The sequence below is a fragment of the Oryctolagus cuniculus genome, chromosome 6, assembly GCF_964237555.1.
Source record: "Oryctolagus cuniculus chromosome 6, mOryCun1.1, whole genome shotgun sequence".
In the NCBI taxonomy this organism is placed as follows: Eukaryota; Metazoa; Chordata; class Mammalia; order Lagomorpha; family Leporidae; genus Oryctolagus; species Oryctolagus cuniculus.
In genome coordinates, this window is record NC_091437.1 from 9,405,418 (window position 1) to 9,432,865 (window position 27,448).

General features: G+C 44.7%; 1 protein-coding gene across 1 annotated transcript in view; it reads left to right on the forward strand.

The window, feature by feature from the left end:
- Positions 1–25,727, forward strand: part of HSD17B4 (hydroxysteroid 17-beta dehydrogenase 4) — a 91,777-nt gene extending 66,050 nt beyond the window's left edge. The window contains exons 20-24 of the mRNA XM_008254935.4: positions 2,228–2,314; positions 6,484–6,570; positions 8,021–8,159; positions 17,827–17,954; positions 25,301–25,727. Of these exons, the coding sequence (XP_008253157.2) occupies positions 2,228–2,314; positions 6,484–6,570; positions 8,021–8,159; positions 17,827–17,954; positions 25,301–25,390 (531 nt within the window). The 3' untranslated portion in view covers positions 25,391–25,727. The remainder of the gene's footprint in view (positions 1–2,227; positions 2,315–6,483; positions 6,571–8,020; positions 8,160–17,826; positions 17,955–25,300) is intronic.
- The last annotated feature ends 1,721 nt before the right edge of the window (positions 25,728–27,448 follow it).

A 27,448-nucleotide genomic window follows, 5' to 3' on the forward strand; every position in this document is an offset into this window, starting at 1 on the left:
AGTGGAGTGTCTGCTCCTTCGGTGGCTCTCCAGAGGTGTGAGCAGCACGGGGCCAGGGAGCTCTTGTCAGTGCTCAGGGTGGGGTGAGAATCCAGGGCGACACCCAGGTTGGGCGTGGTAGAGCTCCTGTATTGTCAGCAGAGGGAAGCTATGGTCATGCCTGTTAGCATAATCACAGTCTTACCTCCTCTCTTCCAAATTGATCAGTGCCGGGGGTTAGCCCACAGTGGGTACAGGCCCTGTCCACGCAGGAGCATGAGCTGCACAAAGGATCTGTGCAGTCCTCTGTGTGAGGCCGGAACCCCAGGCAGTCAGGGAGCGCTGAGCCTCTGCAGCCAGACACAGTGATTGCCCAGTGACCCTGCCTCATCCTGTACCCTGCTGTGCAGTCAGAGAATTCCCACAGTCGCAGCACGCAGGGCTGTACAGTCACGCGTTACCGAGGATCCACTCAGCTGCGAGCCTGCCATGTCCATAGGGAGAGCAGAGACATTCCCAGAGCCAGCCGCCTGTGGGTGCTCTGCCTTGGCGGTTTGGAGCCTATGATAGGCCTGTGAGATGCTCCCATCCCCTGTCTAAGTGGGTGCCCAGCCCCCTGCCAACCCTCCTGGCCGGACTCAGTGTCAGTGGGGAACGTGGATTTTTCCCTCTGCTAAAATCCCCTGGCCACGTGTGAGAGCCGCCACAGCCCCTGCTGGTGTTAAGATGGCCCTTTCTCACTGCTGGTTGCCTGGTGCCCTTGTCAGGGGATGGGGACAAAGAAATATGCTTTTCTGTGCTTTTTCCTTCACTGGATTAGGTAGGTACCCTGCCACCCACTAGGGCTCCAGGCCTGCCTCAAAGTCCGTGTGGTGTGCAAGGTTCTCCCTTAGGCAGTAGCACCAGTGTTGCCCTCGCCTTGCTTTCAGAGCTGTCTTCAGTGTCCCCCTGCGGGAGCTGTGGATGGTGTCCCCACTCCCCGCTGCGTGTCTGCACTTTCCATGCTGCTCCATGGTATCTGTCTGCTTTCTGTGGACTTTCCACTGCAGGCTTCTCCTCCACTGTCCCCTGGGAATGCACTGCCGCAGCATTTCTTCTGTTATCCTGTCTCCTCCCTTGGTCAAAATCAGCACGTCTTAACGCTTCTTGGCCTTTTGGCTAAGATCAAGTGTGTAAAATCAGCATGTCTTTTCCCTATTCAGCCATCTTAGAATCCCCCCATTTTTTTTTTTAATTAATTTGAAAGGCAGAGAGACAGGTGTTTGGCAGAGCAGTTAACATGGCACCTGGGACACCCCTATCCCATGTCAGCGTTCCTGAGTTTGAGTTCCGGTTCTGTTTCTGATTCTAGCTTCCTGCTTGTCTGTGTCTGCATTTCAAGTAAATGAAACACAAATAAATACATAAGGAGACAGACAGAAATCCCCTTTCTCTGGTTCACTTCCCAAATGCCTGTAGCACTTGGGTGGGAGGAACCCAGCCATTTGAGTCATTTCTGCTGCCTCCTCCCAAGGCGCACCTTAGCAGGGAGCTGGAATTGGGAGTGGAGGAAGCACTTGAACCCGGGTGCTTGTCTGATGCCCACCTTTTAGTTTTTTTTACTTTTAAGTTGATTCAAGTTTTTAACCATTATAAATTACAGGGAAAAATGTGTTTCTACAATATTTTTGCTTAATTGTAAGTCAAATGATGTACAGTTAAAAAGAAAAAAGTTTAAAGAAATTGTCAAAGAGCTTCAGAAACTTTTATTAGTGTACGTTCCGTGCTCTGCCCTTGATAATGTTGATTGTTCTCATGCCTTTCTTTTTATTGCAACTATTTTTATTGTCAAATAATATGTGCACAGAGTAAATAAAATGTGGAAAATTCTACAAAGTAGGATTATTTTTCCCTACATGTCCACCTCAGGCCTCTTTTTTCCAGATGTGATTAGGATCACTTTTTACAGTTTCTGCATTGTTTTATGGTTAGCTGTGCAACGCTGCCTAATGAGTATGGTTTTGTTTCTTGTCAAGATAAAATGTGATGTACTTATTCATTTCTTTGAAAAATGAAGAATTATCTACACGTTGTTGTATCCTTTCTCTACTGCTTTTATAATATTTTTTGATGTTTTATGAATTTAAATATATTAAGCCTCTGTTTTCTTCCTTTTATACTCTTTGAATGCCCATCTAAATTGTTTCTCCATAAGAGAGGTTTTGCTTCAAAACATTTTAAGCTCTGAAATCTTTTTTTTTTTTTTAAGGCTCGTTTTGCAAAACCAGTGTACCCAGGACAAACTCTGCAAACTGAGATGTGGAAAGAAGGAGACAGAATCCATTTTCAGACCAAGGTATGGATAACAGAGTCAGAGGCATGGCTTTGTGACCCCCTTTCCCTAAACTCTGTAATTTTGTCCCTATTAGCACAGTTTTTGGGTTAGTACTAGATGAAGTTTTACCTAGAAAACTTTTCCTTTCACCAGGGGGAACTTTTAGTTGAAAATATGTGTTGTGCACCTTACTTTTTATTTTCTGTCTTACTTTGAACTAAAATGGTTGCCTGTCTACCTAGCTATTAGGCAAGCTGCTCTGAGATTCCAGCCAACCATGTATTTTTGGCTGAACTTGTCAGCCAAGTTGTTGTCAATGTGTGATCTTCCAAAAATTAAAGATATGACTCAGATGCACAAGGAAACCATGACAGAAATTTATTTAGTGAAGGATCTTGCAACATCATAAAAGTGCTGCAAAAGAGAATACAGAAAACAGCATTCTAAAATAATTTTGTTGAGTTGGAGACAAAACTAAATACTCAACAGAACAATAAAATCATATCCATTATAGTTATCTTCTCTCTGAAGCAAAACCTTGTGCATTTGATTACACAGAAATCCACAAGTTACTGTTGTACAGCACAGAGCTTGGGCTTAATAGTAAGATACAAGTCGAAAGTATATTTCCCCATAGAATCCAGCAGGTTTTGGATGCGAGAGTCAGCATTGTCCTAGTAAAATACTAAAGAGACAGGCAGTCACTGTTGTGTTGGCAAGTCTTTCAAAGATAATGTTTATTGATACACTTGGCCACATACAGTTTCGGCCTGATCATTTTGTATTTACATAGGATAGGTTAGAGAACCTTAACAATAATAGTAACAGCTTCCTTTTATTAAAAAACTACAAGCAAGCTTTAGTTTATACTGCCCATCTTTAATAGGAACAACAACTCTGTATTTACATACAGGACAGGGAATCTGTGTATTGGAATTAATTTCTCATGGTCATGTAGCAGGTGGTTGAGTTGGAATAGAAGTCCAGGTAGCCACGTTCCAAAGCTTAAATCTCAGGGCCCTCCCTCTTTTTGCTGTATCATGTTTTGTTTCGTTTTTCTTACACATAGAGAGCTACACAATTCGTCTTAGTGGTTACCCTATTCTTGAGTCCTGCTTGCTGTTTGAAATACATTGTCCTGCTTAATCTGTGCACACTTTTTATTTTAGTTTTTAGAAAGCTTATTTAAGAGGCAGAGAGAGACCCACACAGAGACAGACAGACACATGGAGGGAGGGAGGGAGAGGGGGGTGAGGAGAGATTGCTCCATCAGCTGGTTCACTCTCCAAGTGCCTGCAGTGACAGGAACTGTGCCAAGACTGAAAGCTGGAAGTTGGAAGCTCAGTCTGGTTCTCCCACGTACGTGAGCTGTCATCTCTGCCTTCCGGGGTCTGCGTCAGAAGGAAACGGGTGTCAGGAGTCAGAGCTGGGTTGTGAATGCAGATACTGCTTGTGGGGTGCGGGCATCTTAACCCCTAGGTTATTAAATTTATTTTTTATTTTTTGACAGGCAGAGTGGACAGTGAGAGAGAGAGACAGAGAGAAAGGTCTTCCTTTTGCCGTTGGGTCACCCTCCAATGGCCGCCGCGGCTGGTGCGCTGCAGCCGGCGCACCGCGCTGATCCGATGGCAGGAGCCAGGTACTTATCCTGGTCTCCCATGGGGTGCAGGGCCCAAGTACTTGGGCCATCCTCCATTGCACTCCCTGGCCACAGCAGAGAGGTGGCCTGGAAGAGGGGCAACCGGGACAGAATCCGGTGCCTCAACCGGGACTAGAACCCCGTGTGCCGGCACCACAAGGCAGAGGATTAGCCTAGTGAGCCGCGGCGCCGGCCAACCCCTAGGTTAAACACAACCTTATTTTCCTTTGTCGGTTCCTCCTGTCTGTTAGGCTTCAGTTGAAGCTCTTCCTTGTTCTTACCGCTCCCCTCTTTCTCAACCTTGCATGTGCCTAGCACTGGCTTTCTCTGAAACACTCCTACAGTTAAGATCTGTACTGCATGTCTGTGGCCGCCTTATTTTCTAATTTGATTTTTTAAAATAAGATTAAGAACTCAAAAAGTATTGCAGACCACAGTTATACTACAGGTTTCTACTCTCCTACAATTCTAGTCATGAACAGTGCATACATAATGTCCATGGATGTAAACTAAGTGGTTGGGAAATAGTCTCTAAATACTGGTACATTCCTGTCAGTCTGATAAATTCTAAGCACACCTTCTTACCCTTTCAGTTTATTTGCTGCTTTTCTCCAGTTATTAGAGGTGTTCTTTTTAAATTACTTATAATAAAGGTACTTCAGAATATTCATGGATAGTGAAAACAAAAGATAAATTTAGTTTGTTAAAAAAATTTTGAAATCCGTGCAGGTAGTCTTCAGAAAGTTTAGGAAAAATGTGTGTGATGAAAAAACTGCATGGATATCAGAGTTCTTTTGTCCCCACATAAATTCCACTTTTCATAAACCTTTCAAAAGTGCATGAGGGCACTCCTTTCTTCTGTATGTTAAGAGACACTTAAAACCAGTCTTTCAAAATTATGTTCTTGACTTGATTAGAAGAAAGTAATTAACTAGAGAACTAGAGTGTATTTTGTTCATTAATTATCTCTTTCCATATTTTCCACCATATATAAAGTAAAATGAACAAATTGATCAAAAGAATGGTCTTGATGATTGCAAATCATAATTGTACTAATCTTCAGAGACAGTGTATTTATGGGTAGCAATACCATAATTTTTAGGAAAGAATAGCAGTTGGAATAACTTGATATGAAAGATCAGGAATAGGAATTTGTGTTCTTTAATAACTGTTAGGTATTTATGTTAAATGGACTGAATTTGAGTTCCATCTCTGTTCCTAATTCTGGTTTCCTGCGAATGTCCACCCTGGTAGGCAGCATTTGGGTCCCAGTGAGTTTCCAGCTTTGGTCTGGCCTAGCCCTGGCTGTTCCTTTTGGAAGTGAACCAATGATTGGAAAATACTGCTCTCAGTCTCTCTATCTCCTTCTCTCTCTGCCCTTCAAAAAAATGAAAAACACCATCATGGTCTGCTCCTATCGTTTTATTCTGTATTGATGAAACAAATAATTTGAATGTAATTAACTCAGATATTGTGCCATATCTTTTTTTTTTTTAAAGATTTAATTATTTATTGAAAGCCTGAATTACAGAGAGGGTAAGGCAGAGAGAGAGAGAGAGAGGTCTTAAATCCGTGGTTCACTCCCCAAGTGGCAGCAATGGCCAGAGCTGGGTCCCTTTGAAGCCAAGAACCAGGAGCTTCCTCTGGGTCTCCCAAGTAGTTGCAGGGGCCCAAGGATTTGGGTCATTTTCTGCTACTTTCTCAGGCCACAGTCGAGAGCTGGATCAGAAGTGGAGCAGCCAGTACCTGAACTGGCACTGCAGGTGGTGGCTTTACCTGCCATGCCACAGCGCCGGCCCCACCATAACTTTTATTATTTGGAATAGTTCATTACTTCTCACCCTGGTTTCCCACTAGAGATACTCTCATGTTTTTTGGGAAAAAAGTCTTCAAAGTATCATTGCCTAGGCTCCATCCCAGACTGCTAAAATTGGAATTTTGAGGGATGAGACCTGGTCAAAGATTTTTTTTTTTTAATAAGGTCTCTAGTTGATTCTACAGCCAGGGTTAATAATAATTGTATTAATTCAGAAACCCTTTGTGTTTGTTTATCTTGACACTTATTTTTTTCATTTTTATTTTATTTGGGTTATTTTCTTTTTCACACGAGACAGAATCATAGCTTTCTGGGGACAGGGCTGTGGCTTAGGAGGTTAGGCTTTGGCCTGCAGTGTCATCCCATATGGGCACCAGTTCTAGTCCTGGCTGCTCCACTTCCAATGCTGCTCCCTACCTAATGTGCCTGGGAATCAGTGGACGATGGCCCAAGTGCTTGGCCTCTTGTACCCACATGGAGACCTGGAGGAAGCTCTCAGCTCCTGGTTTCAGCCTGGTCCAGCCCTGGCTGTTGTGGCCATTTGGGGAATGAAGTAGTGACGGAAGGCCTCTCCTTCCTCTTTGCCCTTCTCTCTGTCTGCCTTTCAAATACATCTTTTTTTAAAAAAAAAAAATCAGATTTCTTTTGCTTCACAATGAGATCATGTCTCCATTGGAGTTGTTAAAGTGAGCTTTATTTATTTATTTATTTATTTTTGCTTCTGCTGTTTACAAGGTCCAAGAAACTGGTGATGTTGTTATTTCAAATGCGTATGTTGACCTTTTGCCAGCATCTGCTACCTTAGCCAAGACGCCCTCTGTGGTAAGTTAAGAAAACGGTAATCTGGGTCACTTCCTTTTTTATGAATTTCAGTGAAGATCACTTTAAGAAAGTTCAGGCTTCTTGAGAAAATTAAGAGCTATGAAAGATTCACAGTTCTTGAAGTGAAGGACATTAATTCAGATCCACTTGGCATAACAGGAATACTTTCACAACTTAGGAATTTTTAGAAAACTTTTTGCAGGAAATGGGAACATCTTCAAAGAGAAAATAATTTTCTTGCTTTACAATAACTAAATCTGTTGTTGACAGAGAAATTTTTTTTTTTTTTTTTTTTAGAAAACTTTCACTTAATAAATACAAATTTCGAAAGTACAGCTTTTGGATTATAGTGGTTTTTCCTCCCATAAACACCCTCCCACCTGCAAACCATCCCATCTCCCACTCCCTCTCCCATCCCATTCTTAAGATTCATTTTTAATTATCTTTATATACAGAAGAATAACTCTACTAAGTAAAGATTTCAACAGTTTGCACCCACACAGACACACAAGGTATAAAGTACTCTTTGGAGACTATTTTTACCATTAATTCTCATAGTACAACACATTAAAGACGGAGACCCTACATGGGGAGTAAGTGCACAGTGACTCCTGTTGTTGATTTAACAATTGACACTCTTATTTATGACGTCAGTAATCACCCGAGGCTCTTGTCATGAGCTGCCAAGGCTGTGGAAGCCTCTTGAGTTCACAAACTCCGACCTTATTTAGACAGGGCCGTAATCGAAGTGGAAGTTCTCTCTTCCCTTCAGGGAAAGGTACCTCCTTCTTGTTTACAGAGAAATTGTAAGAAAATGTTGTGGAGAAAAATAGATTAAAAGGTTAAATATCCTGTACCTTTGACTTGATCTAAAGATTTATATAAAGCTTTGTATAGAAATATAAAAACAGCATATCATCTTTATTAACACATTTATATGGTTCTCTTACTACACTGAGAATTTGATAAAAATGTTCCTATTCTCTGAAACACCGACTTTAATGTGTGTTTCATTATCCATCATAAACTGTATTACAACTGGTTAAAAATTAAAAAGCCGTAAGAATAATTTAAGATAAAAAACTTAGGAAGGTTTAGATGTAGGAGGAAATGCAGGCTTCCTGGCATTTACAGATGAGAGCACAGAAATTGATTTATTTGCCCAGTACCATCCTAAAGTCAGCAAGGGCATGCTTATGAATTTCTTAACTTACTGTAAAAATATCAATTTTGATTTCTGCTGAGAATAAAGCCCTGCTGTTGGGAGGACTGAGGTTCTGGACGGCACGCACATAAGCAAAGTGGAGAGACTAGTATGAAGTAAGAAAACTGGGATAACTGCCCTATTTATGTACAGGTTTAAAAACAATCGCTTTTCCTGCATGTCTTTTCCAATCGTTGTTCCCGAGTCCTTTCTGTAGGACTTCTCAAGTGAGCCCTGTCTCTCTAGGGTGCGGAGCTTCAGAGCGCCCTTGTGTTTGAGGAGATAGGCCGTCGCCTGAAGGATGTGGGGCGTGAGGTGGTCAAGAAGGTCAATGCTGTGTTTGAGTGGCATATCACGAAAGGCGGAGCTCCTGCAGCCAAGTGGAGTAAGTCACAGCCCCGACTTTCTAATCCTGAGGTAATGCTTACTCAGTGGAGCTGAAATAGCCTTGTAATGGAAAACTCTCTCTCTGAAGGTGGGTAGGTTTTTTTTTTCATGGGAGCCAACAAGTTTTTTTTTTTTTTTTTTTTTTCAGGGCACCCAAAGAGATGTATGTTATTTAAGACTTATTTATGTATTTGAAAGGTAGAGTTAGAGGAAGATATTTCTTATACCTGCTGGTCCACTCCACAAATGGCCACAACAGCTAGAGCTGTGCCAAGAGGAATCCAGGAGCCTGGAACTTCATCCAGGTCTCCCCCATGGGTGGCAGGGGCCCAAACACTAGGGCCGTTGTCACTGCTGCCCCAGGTACATTAGCAGGGAGCCAGATGGGAAGCAGAGTAGCCGGGCTTGACTTGACACTCATATTCAGGTGGTGGCTTAACCCAGTGCATCACAAGGTTGGCCCCGACGTGCATTCAATTTTCAAGAGATTTGAGGAATAAATTTCACTGGAGTACTTCAAATCAGTGTAGTCAGTCTCCCTTAGTGACGGGCTTGCCTCTGTAGAGTCACCAGCTGTGAATGCAAATGGAATTAGGCCTCCTGTTTTTGCATCTGTACTGAAAGTCTACAGAGGTTTTCTTTGTCATCATTTACATAGCATTTATGTTGTATTAGGTATTGTAGGTAATTCAGATACTTAAAGTATATGGGAGGGTTATGCAGGTCATATGTGAATATTATGCAGGTTTTTTATAAGACACTTCAGCACTGGTGAAATTTGGGTCCAAAGGAAGGTCCTGGCACTGCTCTGCATGCTGAAGGACTGTTGTATTTTCATTCTGTATTTTTATTTTGTAGGATCATTTGGGAGGCAGAGAGACAGATAGTACTGTCTTCTGGTCCACTCCTCAAATCCCTACAATGGGCAGGGTTGGGCCAGGCTGCAGCTGAGATTGCAGTTCAGGTCACCCACGTGGATGGCAGGTACCTAACTAGGAGAGCTAAAACCTGCTACCTCCCAGGTCCATAGTAGCAGCAAACTTGAATGGGCAGTGGGGCCAGGATTTGAATCCAAGTACTTGGACAAGGGACCCAGTCATCGTATCCACTAGGCCAAATACTGCCCACACTGTACTTGTAAACAGTCTTGTTAGCTGCATGCTGCTTTATGTTCCACTGCCTCTTAAATGTAACACAGGTTTATCCGGTTAGATGAATTATTTTTAAGTCATTATATTTGACAATTAAAAACTTTTTCTTTCAAATGATTTGGACATGATCTTAATATCAGTTTAAGATCCTAATTATTTTCCTGACATGGAGATTGCAATCAAAGATGCTTATATATCGAGTCCAGGGATCAAATGTTCTGTTAGATGGCCGTCTAGCAAGCTGACCAGGCACTGATAGGCAGCAGCTTGCTGCAGGAAGAAAGTAGTCATGTTTCCTCGCACTGATAGTCCAGAATGACCAGAGCGGCATTTCAAGAAGAAAAAGCCTGTCTGAACGTTGTGTGTGTCTGGCATAACTTGCCTCCCTAATCATGGCACAGACTTAATTGCAGCACATGCTGACTTTGTATTTTGGAGTCTTCACACCTCTAGAGTTCTTGGAGAAGTATGGGGTACAGGTGAACGTTCACTGAAACTTGAATTTTTTGTTCTTTTCTACCTGGAAGTTCCAAGGAACAGGTCCTACCTGCTGATAGGAGCAAAACTGCGTCCTGGGTAGTGGCTGGCTCCGAGAGCTTCCCCTTGCTTCGTGACTCTGAGGCACGGTGGGATACCCTGGAGCTTAGGTTGGCTGAGTGCCCTGGAGAGCTGGGAGCCTCCTGGAGCAGCCTGCGGCTGGTTCGTACTCTAGGACCACCTACGGTTTTCAGCATGGCCAAAGCCCCTGTAGTCCTCCTCTGGAGCAGCGAGCTCGTGCAGCAGATGCAGCACACGGGGTGGTGCCTCTGAAGGCCCTGCCTCGGACGGAAGGAGCCGTCGTTCCCTCGGTGCTTGTATTCCGTGACCTACCATGCGAGTAGTGTGCACACATGTTGGGCTTTCCTTGCACAGCAAGGTGCTCATTATTTTTATTCTAGAGTGCCTGTTTAAGGAACAGGCATTTAGCCTGGCAGCTGAGACTCCTGCATCCCATGTCAGGGTTCCTGGCCCAGGCTCCTGACTCCAGCCTCGTGCCAGTACAGAATCAAGCGACAGTGTTCCTGCCACCTGCCTGGGAGACATGGCTTCAGCCCAGCCCTGGCTGCTGTTGGTCCCTTTTGTTTTTTTAAAAGAGTACCTGTTTAAATGCCTTAAAAATTAGATTGCCTTATTATTATAACCAGAGAGTAACTATGAATGTTCACTTAGACCAAAAAATTAAAATATCTGAATCAATTAATTTCTTGATATAATTATCTATTACATATTCCTAGAAGACATTTTAAAGTTCTGTTCATTTGGTTTTGGTTCAGTATTAACAATTTTTAATGTAACATGTGCCATTGCTGGAGGTACTACATGCTCATTATGTGAAATTTGATCTATAGAGATGCGAAGAAGAAAATGATATATATAATTCCATACACACACACACACACACACACACACACACTGATCCTGAAAGAATCCAGATAAGGAATTGTGTACCCATTCATGTATTCAAATTTTTTTTTTTTTTTGACAGGCATAGTTAGAGAAAGGTCTTCCTTTTCTGTTGGTTCACCCCCCAAGTGGCTGCTACGGCCGGTGCGTTGTGGCCGGCGCGCTGCACCAATCTGAAGCCAGCAGCCAGGTGCTTCCTCCTAGTCTCCCATGCGGGCGCAGGGCCCAAGCACCTGGGCCATCCTCCACTGCCTTCCCGGGCCACAGCAGAGAGCTGGCCTGGAAGAACAACCGGGACAGAATCCGGCGGCGACTAGGACTAGAATCCTGTGGGCTGGTGCCACAGGTGGAGGATTAGCCTAGTGAGCTGTGGCACTGGCCTGGAGTTTTTAACTAATATAAATTTGTCTCTAATTTGTTTTTCTGGAAGACATTTTTGCTTTTGGAAGTTAATTCAGAATGGGGATCAAGGAAAGCAAAAATGTGCTAAGTATGTATTCCCCCAAACTTCAAAGGGTCTATTTTTTTTTTTTTTAAACTTCATGGATTGACAGTGTGTATATAGGGTTCATTATTGTCCTCTCTCTTTGTACTTTCCTTCCTTCTCTCCATTCATTCTGGAATTCAGCTTTTTCCTGTGGATGAAAGTATGTTAGCAGTCAAGTTTTGAAGCACAGGGCTTTTGAAGGCACTGATAAGGGAAGGAGTTGAGCTGCAAGCATGAGAAAGGGCTGGCCAGTACGCCTCTGGTGGGGATCTTAGGGTGAACGTGCCACTCACTCTGGACAAACCCCATAATTTCCTCCAGTCGTGTCAGTCACCAGCCGAGATCCTCCTGTGTCGTTCCTGATACATTTTCTAATATTATCGGCATGGAAGGTATTTACATTTGAAACTTACCTTTAGTTGCCTGGCAGAAGGTTTTTATTCTCTTGTTTCTACTTGAAAAATGAGAATATTGGGATCCTGTTCATGGCTACTTGTTACTGCTGCCTTGTGGCCTTTGTTTGTTTTCTGCTCTCTGCATCTCCTTACGTATCAAAGTAATGATCAACTGAATTAGTGTGGGTGTAGAGAGGAGAGCACTAGGAGAGTTCTGGAGTCGGTTCTGGAGGGGGAGGGGTCATGGCTGTGTACTTTCAGGTTCGTCTTCTCTGTGCTGTGTGGTTACCCAGGAGCAGGAGGGCAGCCCGGCGGGGCTGAGGTGACCTGAGAGGTGTAGGTCCCTACCTGCCAGAAAGTCAGGAGGGCCTCAGCAAGGTGTCTGTGAGAAGGTGGCCACGTCCTGCCATGCTCACCTGCACCTTCCTGGCCCTCCTTCAGAGAGGAAAGTCATTTTACAGCTGATGAATAGAAGCTTTATTATCCACAGACAGAGCTTCTTCAAGTAGTCAGAGGACAGGATTAAGCCTGCCTTCCTTATTTCACTATTAATATGTTGTAATAGCAAGAACACAGTGCATTTGTTGTCTCTATTACTCCACAATGGAGTTGAATGATGGGACATATTTGAACACTTTTGTTTTTCTGATATCATTGCCTTTAAGTATTGTACCCTTTTGGGTGAAACGCCTGTGGGTTAAGAAGGTGAAAATGGACAGCAGTTGGAGAAATAAGTCTGAATTCCCTTTGAACAGTTCACTGCTTGTCACAGTCACCTTACTGCACTGTGGTCTTTGTAACCGTTGTCTCCTCTCACTTGACCTTGGTGTAATCCTGAGAAAGGGCAGCAGTTAATTCTTCTATGAGCCTCTGGTATTACCTGCAGCACCTATTAGCCTGACTCTGTGCATGCTGAGAAAAAACAAAGCATAATTTTGGATGGAATAGAGTAACTGCTCTTTTTTTGTTAAAAAATACTGAAATTGAGCTATTACTTTCTGTTAAAATAGATTTTCTGTGTGGATAATCACATTTATTTTCTGTTACCATTAATTTCTAAAGCTAGCCAGAGGTTGGTATTGTGAGCTGCAGTACAGTTCAGGGGAAATGAGAGATGACAGGGTGAGAGGGCAAAGAATGCGCTCCTGGAAGTTAAAATGGACCTACTCCTTCCTGAAATTCCACAGCCCATAAAGCTCTAAAATTGCAAAGTTTTTTTTTTCTCCTAACTCACTGGTGGCAAAACATAATCTAAACTTACATGATGCTTTTGTTAATTGTCTCACCTAGTGTGAAATTAGTCGAGTATAGAAATAACCTGTCAGATTTTTCTGCCATTGGAGGTTTTTTCTAATACACAACGTGTGACGACTTCAAAAGTTCATGGACTAATGAAATTAAAAGCCAGGTTTTTCTTTTGGTGCAGAAAATTTTTGAAACCCACGAAGTTTTTCATAATACCCGTTTCTCATGAACTTGCGCATGTTTCATATATGAGTTCCTTCTTAAAACCTGAAAAACTTAATTGCAGTATACACACTGAGCCTGACAGAATCCAGATAAGGACTTGTGTACCCATTCAAGTATTCAAATTCTTCTTACAGAACACCGAGACACAGAAAAGCACTCTGGGCTTTCAGAAGATTGGGGGAGTGGTGCATCCCACAAATATGGAGTTTTTAACTGTGTGCCAAGTTCTCGGCTAGGATGGGGGCTACAAATATGAGAAGGCAGAGGAGGTGTGTCAGGGAAGCTGGGGAAAGAAAGGTTGCACAGTAAAGGGAAGGAAGACCTACGTAAATGGTGACAATGGAGAGGAGGAGGCATGTGTAGGATGAGTAGTGAGACGGTTGAACTCCATGGCCTGAAACTCAAGAGGCATGAGAGGGTCAGAAGTAGTGCCGCGGTCTGAGCCTGTCTGCTTGAGGATGCCGATTCTGTCTCCTCCTGCTGTCCATTATTGTCCAGTGACTGTCTCTCTTCTCCTAAAGAAATGGGAGAGGAGTGAGGTTTGCGAGAGAAGAGGAAGAGCTGTGGTGACAAAACTGTACCCAACCAAGATCTGGACTAGATTAACCAGGGGCTGGGGGCGGGGGAGGGTGGATTCTCAGCTGGCAGTCTGGAGTTGGAAACCTTGTCCAAGGAATTAGTAGTTGAGCCTGAGAACGTGAGCTTTGCCACTTGGCCTCAGGGCATCCAGGAAGATGTAAGAACACCTCTTGGTCCTGGCAGATTATCTGCTGTTCCTGTGTGTAGAACAGCTCTAGTATTTCCTCTTGTCTGTAAACGATGTGAGTGTCTTACAATTTAGCTCACACTTTAAATACGCAGTTCATTGTAACTCCAGGCACAAAGAGCCATGCAGCTCAGTGAGAATCTGTGTCCAATAGCTGTACAGCAGCCACACTACTGAACTTTGCAGATTATTTCCACGTTAAGCATACAGTGTTGCTGAGCAAGAAAGCCTGTCCGTTTTTTTTAGGATGATACTTAGCTTTCAGCTGGTGGGCATGGAGCACTTCGGTTGTTTTTCTCCTAAATTTAAATTTGCCTTCCTTTCCCACATTTGTAATTTCTACATTATGGGAGCCTAAGTGTTATGCACATTTAGATAGCAACATTCTACAAATACTATACATCAACCACGTAAAGTCTGCATATCAGGACTCAATCCAGGCAACTGTTGAGCACGAAACGGCAATGACTGGATGAGGAGGTTCTGTGACTATACAAGTTATGTATTTGAATCTCAGAAATTCGCCCTACAGAGGAAGGATGTGCCCTCCTGGCAGTGAGACCAGATAACTCTCGAGTGGTAGCATTAGATCAAGTACTGTTAAGCATATTGGTTCCACTTGCGGCGCCGGCACAACGAGTTCTAGTCCTGGTTGGGGCGCCAGATTCTGTCCCAGTTGCCCCTCTTCCAGGCCAGCTCTCTGCTGTGGCCAGGGAGTGCAGTGGAGGATGGCCCAAGTGCTTGGGCCCTGCACCCCATGGGAGACCAGGAGAAGCACCTGGCTCCTGCCTTCGGATCAGCGTGGTACGCCGGCCGCGGCGGCCATTGGAGGGTGAACCAACGGCAAAAAGGAAGACCTTTCTCTCTGTCTCTGTCTCTCACTGTCCACTCTGCCTGTCAAAAAAAAAAAAAGGATATTGGTTCCAGGTTTGGCGTTGCAATCCAACTGAGTGTCTCCTGCATTTATCAGAAGTCTTGAAAGATGGCCTTTGCAAAGAAGTGTGCTTTCCGGGGAGGGATGAGGCCCGTTTGTTGGGAGGAGCCTCCTGCAGGTTCACTTAGCGACACTGACTGCTTCCTCATCACTGTTACTCATCAGGACACACAGAAACTCACTTCATAAACAACACACAGCATTTACGGCTTTCAGTCCCCTTGTGTGTGCTTCATATAACATCTTTTTTGATTCTTTGAAATAATTTCAGACGTACAGAAAAGTTATGTAGAATGGAGAACTTAAATCTGTCTTTAGTCCAGTTTCTGCAAATTCTTAAATGTCTATTTCATTTTTATTTGTTTTCATGTTATTTTTCTGTATTATTACTTGAGAGTAACTTGCAGACATGATATGCTTTTATCCTTAAAGGAAAAAACTGTCTAGTTTCATTTCCTAAGAACAAAGACATTCTCTTACCTATTCACGGAACAGTTATCTAAATCAATGGAGAGTAACACTGACTTAGTATTAAGGTCTACAGATCATGATACTATTTCACCAGTTGTCTCCGTACATCCCTTATGGCAAAAGAGCAAAAGGAACCTTAATAGTGATAACAATAGAAATGAAACAAAAGGAAAGGACTGGCCGGTACAGCCTGGACATGCATGGTGTTTATTTCTCTGTTGTCTGCTTTCACCTGGATGATCTTCTCATGACCTTGACACATTTTTAAGAGTGGAGGACAGTTATTTTATATAATACTCCTCAGTTTGTGCTATTCCTGCCAAAAGTTCATAAACTAAGTATATGTCCTTGGTTTGATTATGTTTAAAATTTTAATTTTCAATCTAAAATTTTCATTTTTGGGTAGAAATCATTTTTTCATTTTTTTAAAAGATTTATTCTATTTGAAAGTCAGAGTTACACAGAGAGAGGAGAGGCAGAGAGAGGGAGAAGAAGAGGGAGGGAGAGGGAGAGGGAGTCCTCCATCCACTGGTTCACTCCTCAATGGCCAGGGCTGGGCCAGAATGAAGCCCAGGAGCTTCATCTGGTTCTCCCATGTGGGTGCAAGGGCCGAAGCACTTGGGTCATCTTCTGCTGTGTTTCTGAGGTCATCAGCAAGAAGTTGGATTGGAAGTGGAGCAGCTGCAATGGGAACTGGTGCCCAGCCTACCATGTCACAGCACCAGCCTCAGAAATCATTTTTTAAAGATTTATTTATTAATATGAAAGAACTACGGAGAGAGAGGTCTTCCATCCACTGGATCACTCCGCAGATGTCCACAACAGCTGGGACTGGGCCAAACCAAAGCCAAGAGCTTCTTCCTGTTGTTCATGTGGGTGGCAGGGGTCAAAGCCCTTGGGCCATCTTCCACTGCTTTTTCCAGGATTTTTTTTTTTTTTTTTGACAGTCAGAGTGGACAGTGAGAGACAGAGACAGAGAGAAAGGTCTTCCTTTGCCGTTGGTTCACCCTCCAATGGCCGCCGCAGCCGGTGCGCTGCGTCCGGTGCACCGCGCTGATCTGATGGCAGGAGCCAGGAGCCAGGTGCTTCTCCTGGTCTCCCATGGGGTGCAGGGCCCAAGCACCTGGGCCATCCTCCACTGCACTCCCTGGCCACAGCAGAGAGCTGGCCTGGAAGAGGGGCAACCGGGACAGAATCTGGCGCCCCGACCGGGACTAGAACCCGGTGTGCTGGCGCCGCTAGGCGGAGGATTAGCCTAGTGAGCCGTGGCGCCGGCCTTTTTCCAGGATATTAGCAGGGAGCTGGACTGGAAGTGAGCAGCTGTGATGGGAACTGGTGGCCACATGGGACGCTGCTGTCACAGGGAGTGGCTTCACCTGCTACAGCACAGTGCTGGCCCCGGTAGAAATCGTTCTTTTATGTGCTTTTCTAATCACCCATTTAGTGAGTAGTTTGTGTATTTTCCCTGCATTAATGGACATTGGGTATACAGATACGGCTGCGCTGAAATGCCTTTACCAAATTAAGGGAAGGAAGCACAAGCAAAAGTAGCTCCTTGTGATTAGTCATGTATGTAACCCAAGATTTCATAGATCCCCAGTCCAGATGCCACAATCTCGCTCCCTGCTAATACTCCTGGCAGGCAGCAGATGATGGCCTGGCTACCAGGGCCGCTGCCAGCCATGGGGGAGACCTGGATGGAGTTTCGGCTCCTGGCTTTGGCCTGGCCCGAACCTGGCCGTTCCAGCCTTCTGGGGAGCAGACTAATAGATTGAGAGACCTGCAAGCAGCTCCTGGTTTCCGACCTCCCCAGCTCCGGACATTATGGCCATTTGGGGAGTCAACCAGCAGATGGAAGACCTCTCTGCCTCCAACTCGGCCTTTCCAATAAATGAGTCTTTAAAAAGAAAGACTTGAAAAGCTTAATTTCTTTATAATATCTTAATTCTGCATTAATTCATGTTTAAAGTGCTTTGTCATATAAAATTGATCCAGGAGAAAACATTGTTTATAAAAAGAGCATTCAGAAAGTAAAAGGTGTTCTAACTTTTTCTTTTTTTTTTTTTTCTTTTTTTTTTTTTTTTGACAGGCAGAGTGGACAGTGAGAGAGAGAGACAGAGAGAGAAAGGTCTTCCTTTGCCGTTGGTTCACCCTCCAATGGCCGCCGCTGCAGCCGGCGCACCGCGCTGATCCTGGCAGGAGCCAGGAGCCAGGTGCTTTTCCTGGTCTCCCATGGGGTGCAGGGCCCAAGCACCTGGGCCATCCTCCACTGCACTCCCTGGCCATAGCAGAGAGCTGGCCTGGAAGAGGGGCAACCGGGACAGAATCCGGCGCCCCAACCGGGACTAGAACCCGGTGTGCCGGCGCCGCAAGGTGGAGGATTAGCCTATTGAGCCACGGCGCCGGCTTCTAACTTTTTCTAAGTGACAGATTATACATTATCTGTAGATCAAAGGGGACTCATCAGCTAGGAAACGATGAAGATGCTGCATTTTGGTTGGTTTATCTTGTGAAGAGAAATGATGCACATTGCTGTCTATTTTCCCAGCTATTGACTTGAAGAACGGCTCTGGGAAAGTATACCAAGGCCCTGCCAAAGGCTCCGCGGATACCACCATCATCATCTCCGACGAGGACTTCATGGAAGTGGTCCTGGGCAAGCTGGACCCTCAGAAGGTAACACTCAGGAGGGTCACTGAGCCAGCCTTCCTGCTGGACAAGCATAGTTTCTGAGTTGACTCCCAAGTTCTGATAGAGAAGAATCCTTACAACTCTGAAGAAGTCCCTGTTGGACCAGAATTCTGGTTGGTTGACAGATCATCCCTTTTTTTTTTTTTTTTAAAAAAAAAAAAAAAAAAAAAAACACCAGAATTTCAGCTGACACTTTCAGAAACTGAACTTGGGTGAAATTCTTTATAGTCAAATGACATAGAATTCACATTTGTACTTTGAATACATTAATTCAGAAGTGAAAGGCTACAAGCTGTTAGTATTGTGTAAAACTAGGCAGTCCTTCCTGATACACTGAGGCCCCTCAGACTTTGTGGAATGATTGGACATGCATTTTCTGAGAACTTTATGGACATTTTGCTTAGACTTGACAGGCTGAGCATCCCAAGATGTCCAGCATCGGAAACGCAGGTGTAATCTCAGTGCGCGCCATGTTGCAGATTTTGGAGTATTTCGAGTTAGGGATGCTTGCCTGTTCGGGATTAGGAATTCACTGAAATTGGGAAGTAGAAGGAGATTTTAACCTAACATTCAGTGTCTTAAAAATACATTAGAGGCATGTCAGAGGAAAATCATGATTAAGATAGGGTGTCTTTTCTGATGATTATCCGTTAATAGTAAACTGCAGCTTGTGACCTGTCCACCAGCACATACAGTAGCTGATGTAGTTTAATGGAGCAGAAATTTCTAATTTTCAGTTCGTATCATACAGCCTGAAATTCCAGGAAATCAACTGATTGATTTATAGAATGAAGGAGTTCAGATAGGTAGTAGAATACACAATTATATTTGTAAACAACTTTGACCTACCAAACTAGCCGGAAGATACATTGAAGAGGCTTTGTTTTAATTACAACCCAGTGCACCAGATTCCACCGTCTTCCCTAAGGAGAAGAGCACAGTGCTTATTTGAAGAAAATGATACAAGTTTACAAAGGATGGTATAATTTCAGTAAACAAGGAAACATTTTCTTGCAAAGACTAATTTTAAAATATTTGTAGAGTAAAAAATAGTCCGTCATCAGATAATCTAAGTTTGAGTATTGGCTCTGCCATAATCTCAAAGCCTGTTTTCTCATCAGTACAATGAATATGGTAATTATAATGATCAAAAAGGGATTATGGAGAACTAAATCCAGTCATGAATCTGTAAGGGGCTTAGTATAGAGCTTGGCCTTCATTACTTCCCAGGAATTTATGTCGTACCTATTCTGATCCCGGTTCTGGCTGTCAGCCTACACGACAGTGCCCTTGCTGGGTGGAGCTTAGTTCTAGAGTGCTCACGGGAAAGAAATACAACTTCAAGTATGAAGTAGAACGAGGTAGAGTAGCGGAAAGGGTCGCACAATGAGAACTCCAGACTCGGAGGGCAGGATGGTTTCTGCTGCAGCTGTGGGGCCCTGCCAGTGTCGTCTTAAAGTCGTCAGAGGTAATATGTCAACAGCGGGGTGTGACTGAGTTCCAGGAATCTGTAAAAGCAGGTAGCAGACTGGATCTGACTTCCAGGCCTCAGTTAGCCAGCCTGGGGTTAGAGTGTGGCAAGGTCTAGGACTGTTTTAGGAAGGGTTGTTGGAAAAGGCTTGGTAGAGACTTAAAGAGGATGAGAGAGCGAGCCATGAGCCTGAGCCGGCCAGTAAGGCTGGGAGGATGCACCGCAGGGAGAAGTGTGAGGAGGGGGGGCGCCGCAGGGGCTCGACCACCCAGGACCTGGAGGTGTGGGCAGGAGGTTAGGTCTTGCTGCATGCAGGCGGAAGCCACTGAGCAACCTGATGTGTAAAGCCTTTCTGTCCAGCGAGTGGGTTTTCACTTTAGGGCAGAGTGGGTAGTCGAGACTGCTTTCTGCATTTGTTATGATCGACATGCGTGTACTTTTAGGATTAGGGGAAAATGTGTATGATTGCTAGGAATACCATAGCTTCAAGGGTAAATGGATTATTCAGTGAGTGGTAGTGAGGCATTTGTGTAACTGTTTAGGAAAGGGTGATTTATGTCATCTGTATTCCTAGTCAGTAGTACCGCAGGGGATGGACTTAGAAAAATTCTAGTTAATATCAGGATTTTTCTGAACCTATTTGGCTCTGATACTTCATCCCCCCCTACTCCATTATCAAAAGCCACGCTGCCTGGTGTGCAATTTTTCTCTCCCAACTGTTTCCAACCTTGGTGGCTTCCTTCAAGATTCCTAAAAGTGAGCTTGCCAACAAAATGGGCTCTGTTACTTTTACTCCTTTCTGTAAAGGATGAGTCTTTATTAGGAACATAAAATGCACAGCTTCTGCTTTTCCAACACCGTCACCTGCATTTCTGTTCTTCAGCCCGGTCCGCCTTTTCACCTCCTTTGTCCTGTCCTCCTGTCTCCCTTGAAAACCCCTCACCCACCTTTCTCTCTCACACTTCACGTGCCTGGAAAACACCGCCCTGTTTCAATCCCATCCTGCGGCCTTGGTGTCTGTGCACATGGCTGGAGAAGATCCACACAACCGGACTGGCTTTCCTCTCACTTTGGGTCCCAAGGCTCACAGTCTCTGAGCCATGGCTTACGATGGCTTCCAGACAGCGTCCATTCCTGTTGATTCCTGCAGTGCCACACCCCCGCCTCTCCATTTCAGCTGAGCACATCATGCCCCGCTGGGGAAACAGCTATGAGATTCAGATGAGAATCTCCCCTTCCCATCTGCAGACCTTTCTGTCAGCAACAGCAGCCATCTGGGCTTCTTGCTGCATATTCTTCATGGAAGGAAGTCTCCCTCCTCCCTTCAAGACGGTCCCTCAATGTCCTGCTGCTTCCCTTCTTTCCCGGTTCTGCGTTCCCTCATTACACTGCCAACTCCCTGCAGCATGAGGCGAGCTAATGGCTTGCCTTTTTTTTTTTTTTTTTTTTTTTTGACATGCAGAGTGGACAGAGAGAGAGAGAGAAAGGTCTTCCTTTTTCGTTGGTTCACCACTAAATGGCTGCTACTGCCGGCGCTCTGCACTGATCCGAAGCCAGGAGCCAGGTGCTTCCTCCTGGTCTCCCTTGCGTGTGCAGGGCCCAAGCACTTGGGCCATCCTCCACTGCACTCCCGGGCCACAGCAGAGAGCTGGACTGGAAGAGGAGCAACTGGGACAGAACTGGTGCCCCAACCCGGAGTAGAACCCGGAGTACCGGCGCCGCAGGCAGAGGATTAGCCTAGTGAGCCATGGCGCCAGCCAGTGCCTTGCTTTATAGCACCCTCCCCTGATGCCAGATCCCCATCCAGCTTGCCACACCGTTTCTTGCTCCTTTTCACAGAAATAGTCTAGACCAGTACTGTCCCCAAGACCTGTGATGGGAGCCGCATGTAATTGGAACTTTTCTAGTAGTCACATTAAAAAAGTGAAGAAACTGGTGAAAATTTAAAAATGTATCTTTAACCTAATGCATTCAAGTAGTAGGATTTCAATAAGCAGTCAGTTTAATGAGATTATTTTATATGTGCTTAAAGTGCCAAGTTTTTGAACTTCCTGGGTATGTTTTACAGGGACAGCACATCTCAGCCTGGACTAACCACAGCCCAGCACTCAGCACCACATGTGTGAGCGGCTACTCTCCTGGCCCACATGTGTCTGAACACTGTCTTGACTTTGATCCTCTTCTCCCTTATCTTGATTCCACAGTTATCACTGTGGTGGTACCGTTCTTGTAAGGGTCCCTGGTAACTGTTATTGTGCCAAATCCAAGGAGCATTCAGTCCTTCAGTAGCACTCGATACAGTTAGCTGCTAACCTTTTTTTTTTCCACCCTCCCAAAGATTTATTTTACCTGATTGGGCTGTCGCTGTGGCATAGCAGGTGAAGCTGCCACTACAGCGCATGCATCCCATCTGGGCACAGGGTCGACTCCCAGCTGCTCCACTTCCAGTCTAGCTCCCTGCTAACAGCCTGGGACAGTAGTGAAAGATGGCCACGTGGGAGACCTGAATGAAGCTCCTGGGCTTGGCTTCAGCCTAGCCCAGTTCTCGCGGATGTGGCCATTTGTCGGATGAAGCAGCAAATGGAAGATTTCTTTCTCTCTGCCTCTTCCTTTCCCTCTCTGTAACTTTGCCTTTCAAATAAATGAATCTTTCAAGTAAAATAAGACAGAGTTAGAGAGGGAGAGAGAGAGAAAGATCTCCCATGTGCTGGTTCAATCCCTAAGTGGCCACAGCAGCTAGGGCTGGGCAGGGAAAATCCAGGAGCTTCATCTTGGTCCCCCTCAGGGGTGGCAGAGCCCCAAGTACTTGGCCCACTTTCCCAGGCCACACTAGCAGGGAGCGGGATCAGAAATTGAGCAACCGGAACACCAGCTGGTGCCTATATGGGATACTGATGTTGCAGGCAGCGGCTTAACCCGCTTCGCCATGTCCGCCCCAGCTGCAAACCTCTTGATGTATTTTCATCCCTTGGCTTCTGGGCATCATATTCTCCTGTTTCACTTTTCCCACCTCTGGCCACCCTTCGTCATCTCTGCCCCAGCCCTTACAGCGAGGTGTTCTGCAGGGCTTCTTCCTGTACCCTGCTCCTTCCTTATATGTGTTCTTCCATCCTGTGGCATTGGAAGTCACCTGTGTGCTAACATCTCACGGATTTAAATGTTTGACTTCATTCCTCTGCGCTCCACAGTGATACAGCACCACTCTCTGCTGACTTCTCTGATGGAAAACCTAACTGTGGTCTCAAACTAACTTGGTGCAGGATAGAACTTGGGACTTGAGTTTTCTTACCATATTTTTCTTCTCAGTAAGGGGCACCAGTTAATAAGCCCAGGAATGTAAGAGTCTGTCTAGGATGTGTCCTGAACCCATCCTCTCCTGCAGGTGGTCACCGCCATCCAGGCTCTGTGGCCTTTCACCTCAGTCTCCAGGGCAGCTCCTTCACTGGTCCTCTGGTCTTGTCTGTCCCATCCAGTCAGTTTTGCATACAGGAGCCAGGGTAATCCTTAATAATATAAGTCAGAGTATAGGTCATTCCACCTGAGAAAACATCCCAGATTTCCTCTACACTTGGATAAAATCCCTACCACCTATCACCACATCATTTCTGGCTCCATCCCGCTCACCACGTCACTTGTGATAATGCTGGTTCTCAGTACTTTGCCCTCCCTCCCTCTCAGTATCTTCCCATCAACTGTGTGGAAATTAGAAACTTCAATTCCTATCACACTGCTTAAAGTAGTCCCATAAACCTGGAGAGTGAGAGTGGAGGTTGTAATAAAGAAATGCGGCTACACAGTATGTTGTTATCACTAATTCACAGAGTAACTTTGAAAACCTCTTAAACCCTCAGTTGAGAAAGTAGACAAAAGGCAATGAATGAATCAGTAATTAAGGAAGGAAAAAGGAATGCAAAGAAATGCATATCTCGGAAAAACTATTTTCCCAGGTATCCAAATACGCTAGTCAAATCATGTCATTATGTCATTTTTGCTTCACATGTTAAGGCTGGGGTAACAGAATACAGACAGGCGCACCTGTGGGTGACAAAGTTGATTTGGTCTTTCTGGAAAGCATGATGATCCACCTGCCTAGATTCTTCCTTTCCGGCAGCTTCTTAAAGTCGTAGTACTTCTTGCTCAGCATTCCTAGGCCAAAGAGGTACCTAAGAGGTCCACAGATGAAGCAGGTAGCTCCAGACACGATGAGGGTCTGTGTCGTGTTCATCAGTCTGTTTCCCTTGAAAATGCACATTCCACACTCTGCTGTGCCTTGACTTTGGGTGCTGCAGTGTGTGTAAATGGCTTCAGGCTGCTGATACAGAACTGTGGTCAAGAGCCTTTTGTAGGAAATGTGATTTGGCAGTTCTAGTAGTCCAGCCGAGAAAGGCAGTCAGACTGGGAGAGTCCGTCTGCACCCTCCGAGGTTGGTGTGCTTACTTCCTGTCGTTAGTAGGCGCTCTTGCCCAGGTCCAGGCTGGTGTAAAAGCCGACTCCTTCCCGGCCGAGTCAGCAGCCTGTGGGTTCTGCAGGTGCATCGTGAAAGCAGTCGAAGACTGGAATTGGAAAACTATTCGGATGCTTAGCATTCAATCCTGATCGAATGAGTTCTGTTAATTCTGGGATAAAAAGTATTTGCTTTTCCTCCAGTTGATGAAGCTTTGCTTCTGAGGTTAAGATGTTAGCAACTGACAGGCAGGAGGCACGGCCAAGCAGGGAACACTTGAGTTCAAGTCCTAGCCCCGTGGCCTTGGCGGTTATTGAAGCTTTGCGAACCGCAGTTCCCTGTCAGCTGAGGTGAGACTTGCTCAGAGCCTACTTCCTGTTGATGGTGTGATTCTTAAGTGAGATTATGCAGAGAGTCTTCAAAAAGCTTGTGAAATGCATATTGTGAAAAACTATGCATAGATTTCAAAGTTCTTTGCTGCAAAGTGAGTTTATGTTTTAATTCCGTTTTCCATGAACTTTTTGAAGTCTCCTTGTGTTTCTGGAGCTGCTTTTAAATGTTAAGTGTATATGGATATTATTCTTGTTTTCCTGCCAGCTAAAAAGCTAGAGATTTCTTTCACTTCGTGTTTCCTGTGTTACTTACTCAGTGATTTATAAAAACTATATTATGTTTATTTTAGCTGTTGGGAGTTTGCACAGAAGGGGACTTGAATTTGTACCGGTGTCTGTACCAGGTCAGATGTGAGGCTGGTGCAGAAACTCCCCCTCTTCTAACAGGCCATTGCTTAACACACTCTGACCAGTGTCAAACACTAAGCCCAACACTGCACATATTATTTCATTTACCTCCCACATAGTTCAGTACTATCGCCATGCCTGTTTATAGATCAGGCACATAGGTCTTAGGAGCCCAGAGATTTTCGGTGTTTTGCTCAGGTTCACCGGATTTTAACCCAGGATTCTGATGGCTACAGCTGTGATCTACTGACCACTGCACCACACCATCCTATCTGGCCATCAGATGGCTTTCTATTTCATGAAGTTCTAGTAAATACTTTTAATCTGTTGTGAATCAAATATTTTTATGGTTACCAATACGTTAGTGCCTGGTATTCAGTCATTTCAAATTAGCAGGGAAGAATAAAGCCAGGGGCTTAGGGTGGAACAGCTCCCAGATCTGTCAGTTCAGATAAATTATTCTAAGATTTTCTAACAAACGGAGTCTCCTCTTTGCCTTTTCTTAGATATCTAAAAACATGGGTGCTATCTATAATCATTATCATTGCTACATAAAAGTTGCTTTACTGTCCAGAGTTATTAACTCAGTTGTGTTCACTCTGAACAACGGGTCTTAAAAAAACAACAACAATAAAATGCAGCATGGTTAAGGCTGGCACTCTCCCCCCCTCGCCAGGCGTTCTTCAGCGGCAGACTGAAGGCCCGAGGGAACATCATGCTGAGCCAGAAGCTCGAGATGATTCTGAAAGACTACGCCAAGCTCTGAGGGGCTTGCCGCGCTGACAACAAAACAGAATGAGTCAGCACTGTCTCCGCCCAACACGCTGGATTGTTCTGCAGAAATAATCAAAACCGAGATACAGGGAAATTGCTTAACATTTTCAGAGTCCAGGTAACTTTTCAGATTTTCATTTTTTACTAATTGTTCACATATCATTATTTTTGCAAGGAACTGTAAGCTGGCTCGTAAGACCCCTCTGTTCTTATTAGATCTTTATCTTCATTTAGAAATTGTACCCTAATCCAGTTTCCTTCTAATATCTGATGGCGTTTATAAATTACAAGGAGAATTAAATGAATAAAAGCCACTTTGATACCTTTCACACTTTGCTTCTGTTGTTTTCTGTTCTCTGGTTTTTGAAATCCCAGTGCAACGTCAATGTCCGAGTGTGTGTACACTTCCCACACTTGGCTGTAATCGCATTCTGCCTTAAGGCACGAGGACAGTGTGCTCCCAGCTAGTTTGCTTTCGTCTCCCCTCCTCTGCTAGGAATGCTTTACTTTCAAACAATGTATGCACATTGCTACAGCTCAGCCTTCTTGCGGATCAGTCATCTGACGTCATTAAGGTGCTGTCTCACCACTGCCGTCCCCACCGTGTGCTCAGGTGACACGTCGGAGGAAGCGTTTTATTGAGAGATGGGCTGCGCAGGAGGCCAAGGTCAGGGACAGAGTAAGCCTCAGGTGGGACGCTGAGGTAGGTACGGGTCCCTGGGAGACAGACTGGGAGCTGGGAGCTGATTTGGGAGCACACTCAGGGTCCACAGCTAATCTTTTCCCAAACTCTGAAGCTAGACTGGCTCTCCAGCACCGTCCTGAGGCAGCTGGTTGTTAGTGGTGGGCCCTGCAGAGCGGCCATGGCCACGGGCAATGCCACAGAACAGTTCCTGGAGTGGATTCAGGAGTGGGTCAGCTGGTGGTCTTTCCAGCGGCTGGAGGAACATGTCCTCCAGTCAGTTTCAGGGAACAAGAACGTAGATTGAGGGAACTCAGTTTAGGGATCACAGAACAAGGACTAGGAAATTGGAAATCATGATGCTTTGAACTGAAGGACCTCAAATCCTATTTTTAAAATCATTTATTCATTTTTACTTACTTGAAAGGCAGAGATACACCTTCCATACCTTGGTCCACACCCCAGGTGCCCACACTAGCCAGGGAGGAGCCCAGCCAAAGCCAGCAGCCCAGAACTCCACGTGAGTCTCTTATGTAGGTGGCAGGGACCCACGTGTCGGAACTGTTAGCTGCTGCCTTCCAGGACTGCGTTAGCAGCATGCTGCAGATAGAAGCAGCACAGTGGCCTGAACCGAAGCATTCCGGAATGGGATGCCAGCAACCCAAGCAACTTCTTAACCAGATCCCTGCCCCAATATCTTGTGGATCTAATGAATGAGTAGAAGGCAAACAAGAAAAGTTTCATGTTTTGCAATTATGCTATGGAGAGTTCATGAGACCCAACAAAATAAAATTAATTTTAATTCACAGTGAGCATTATTCTGTCAATCAAGTTTTTTTTTTTTTTAACTTTTATTTAATGAATATAAATTTCCAAAGTACGGCTTATGGATTACAATGGCTTCCCCCCCATAACATCTCTCCCACCCGCATCCCTCCCCTTTCCCACTCCCTCTCCCCTTCCATTCACATGAGGATTCATTTTCGATTTTCTTTATATACAGAAGATCAGTTTAGCATACATTAAGTAAAGATTTCAACAGTTAGCTCCCACACAAACATAAAGTGAAAAATAATAGATGATTTTTTAAATGATGATGAATGTCAATCAAGTTTTAAAAATCCAGTGGCAGGTCTTGTAGGGCTGTTCCTGTATTATACCAAACAGCTGCTCTTGCTAAGTTGAGAAAAAATTGGTGTCCAAATAAGAATATCACACTAAGATAAACCAAATGCTACCACACTTTAAATGCTGATGATCTACCTCAGGTGCTCAAAACCATGAGGAAGGACCTGATGTTTTAGTGGTCTAACCATCTTGGCCATCTCAAAGGTCAGAGAGCTACTCATGCTCAGATTGGCAACTTCC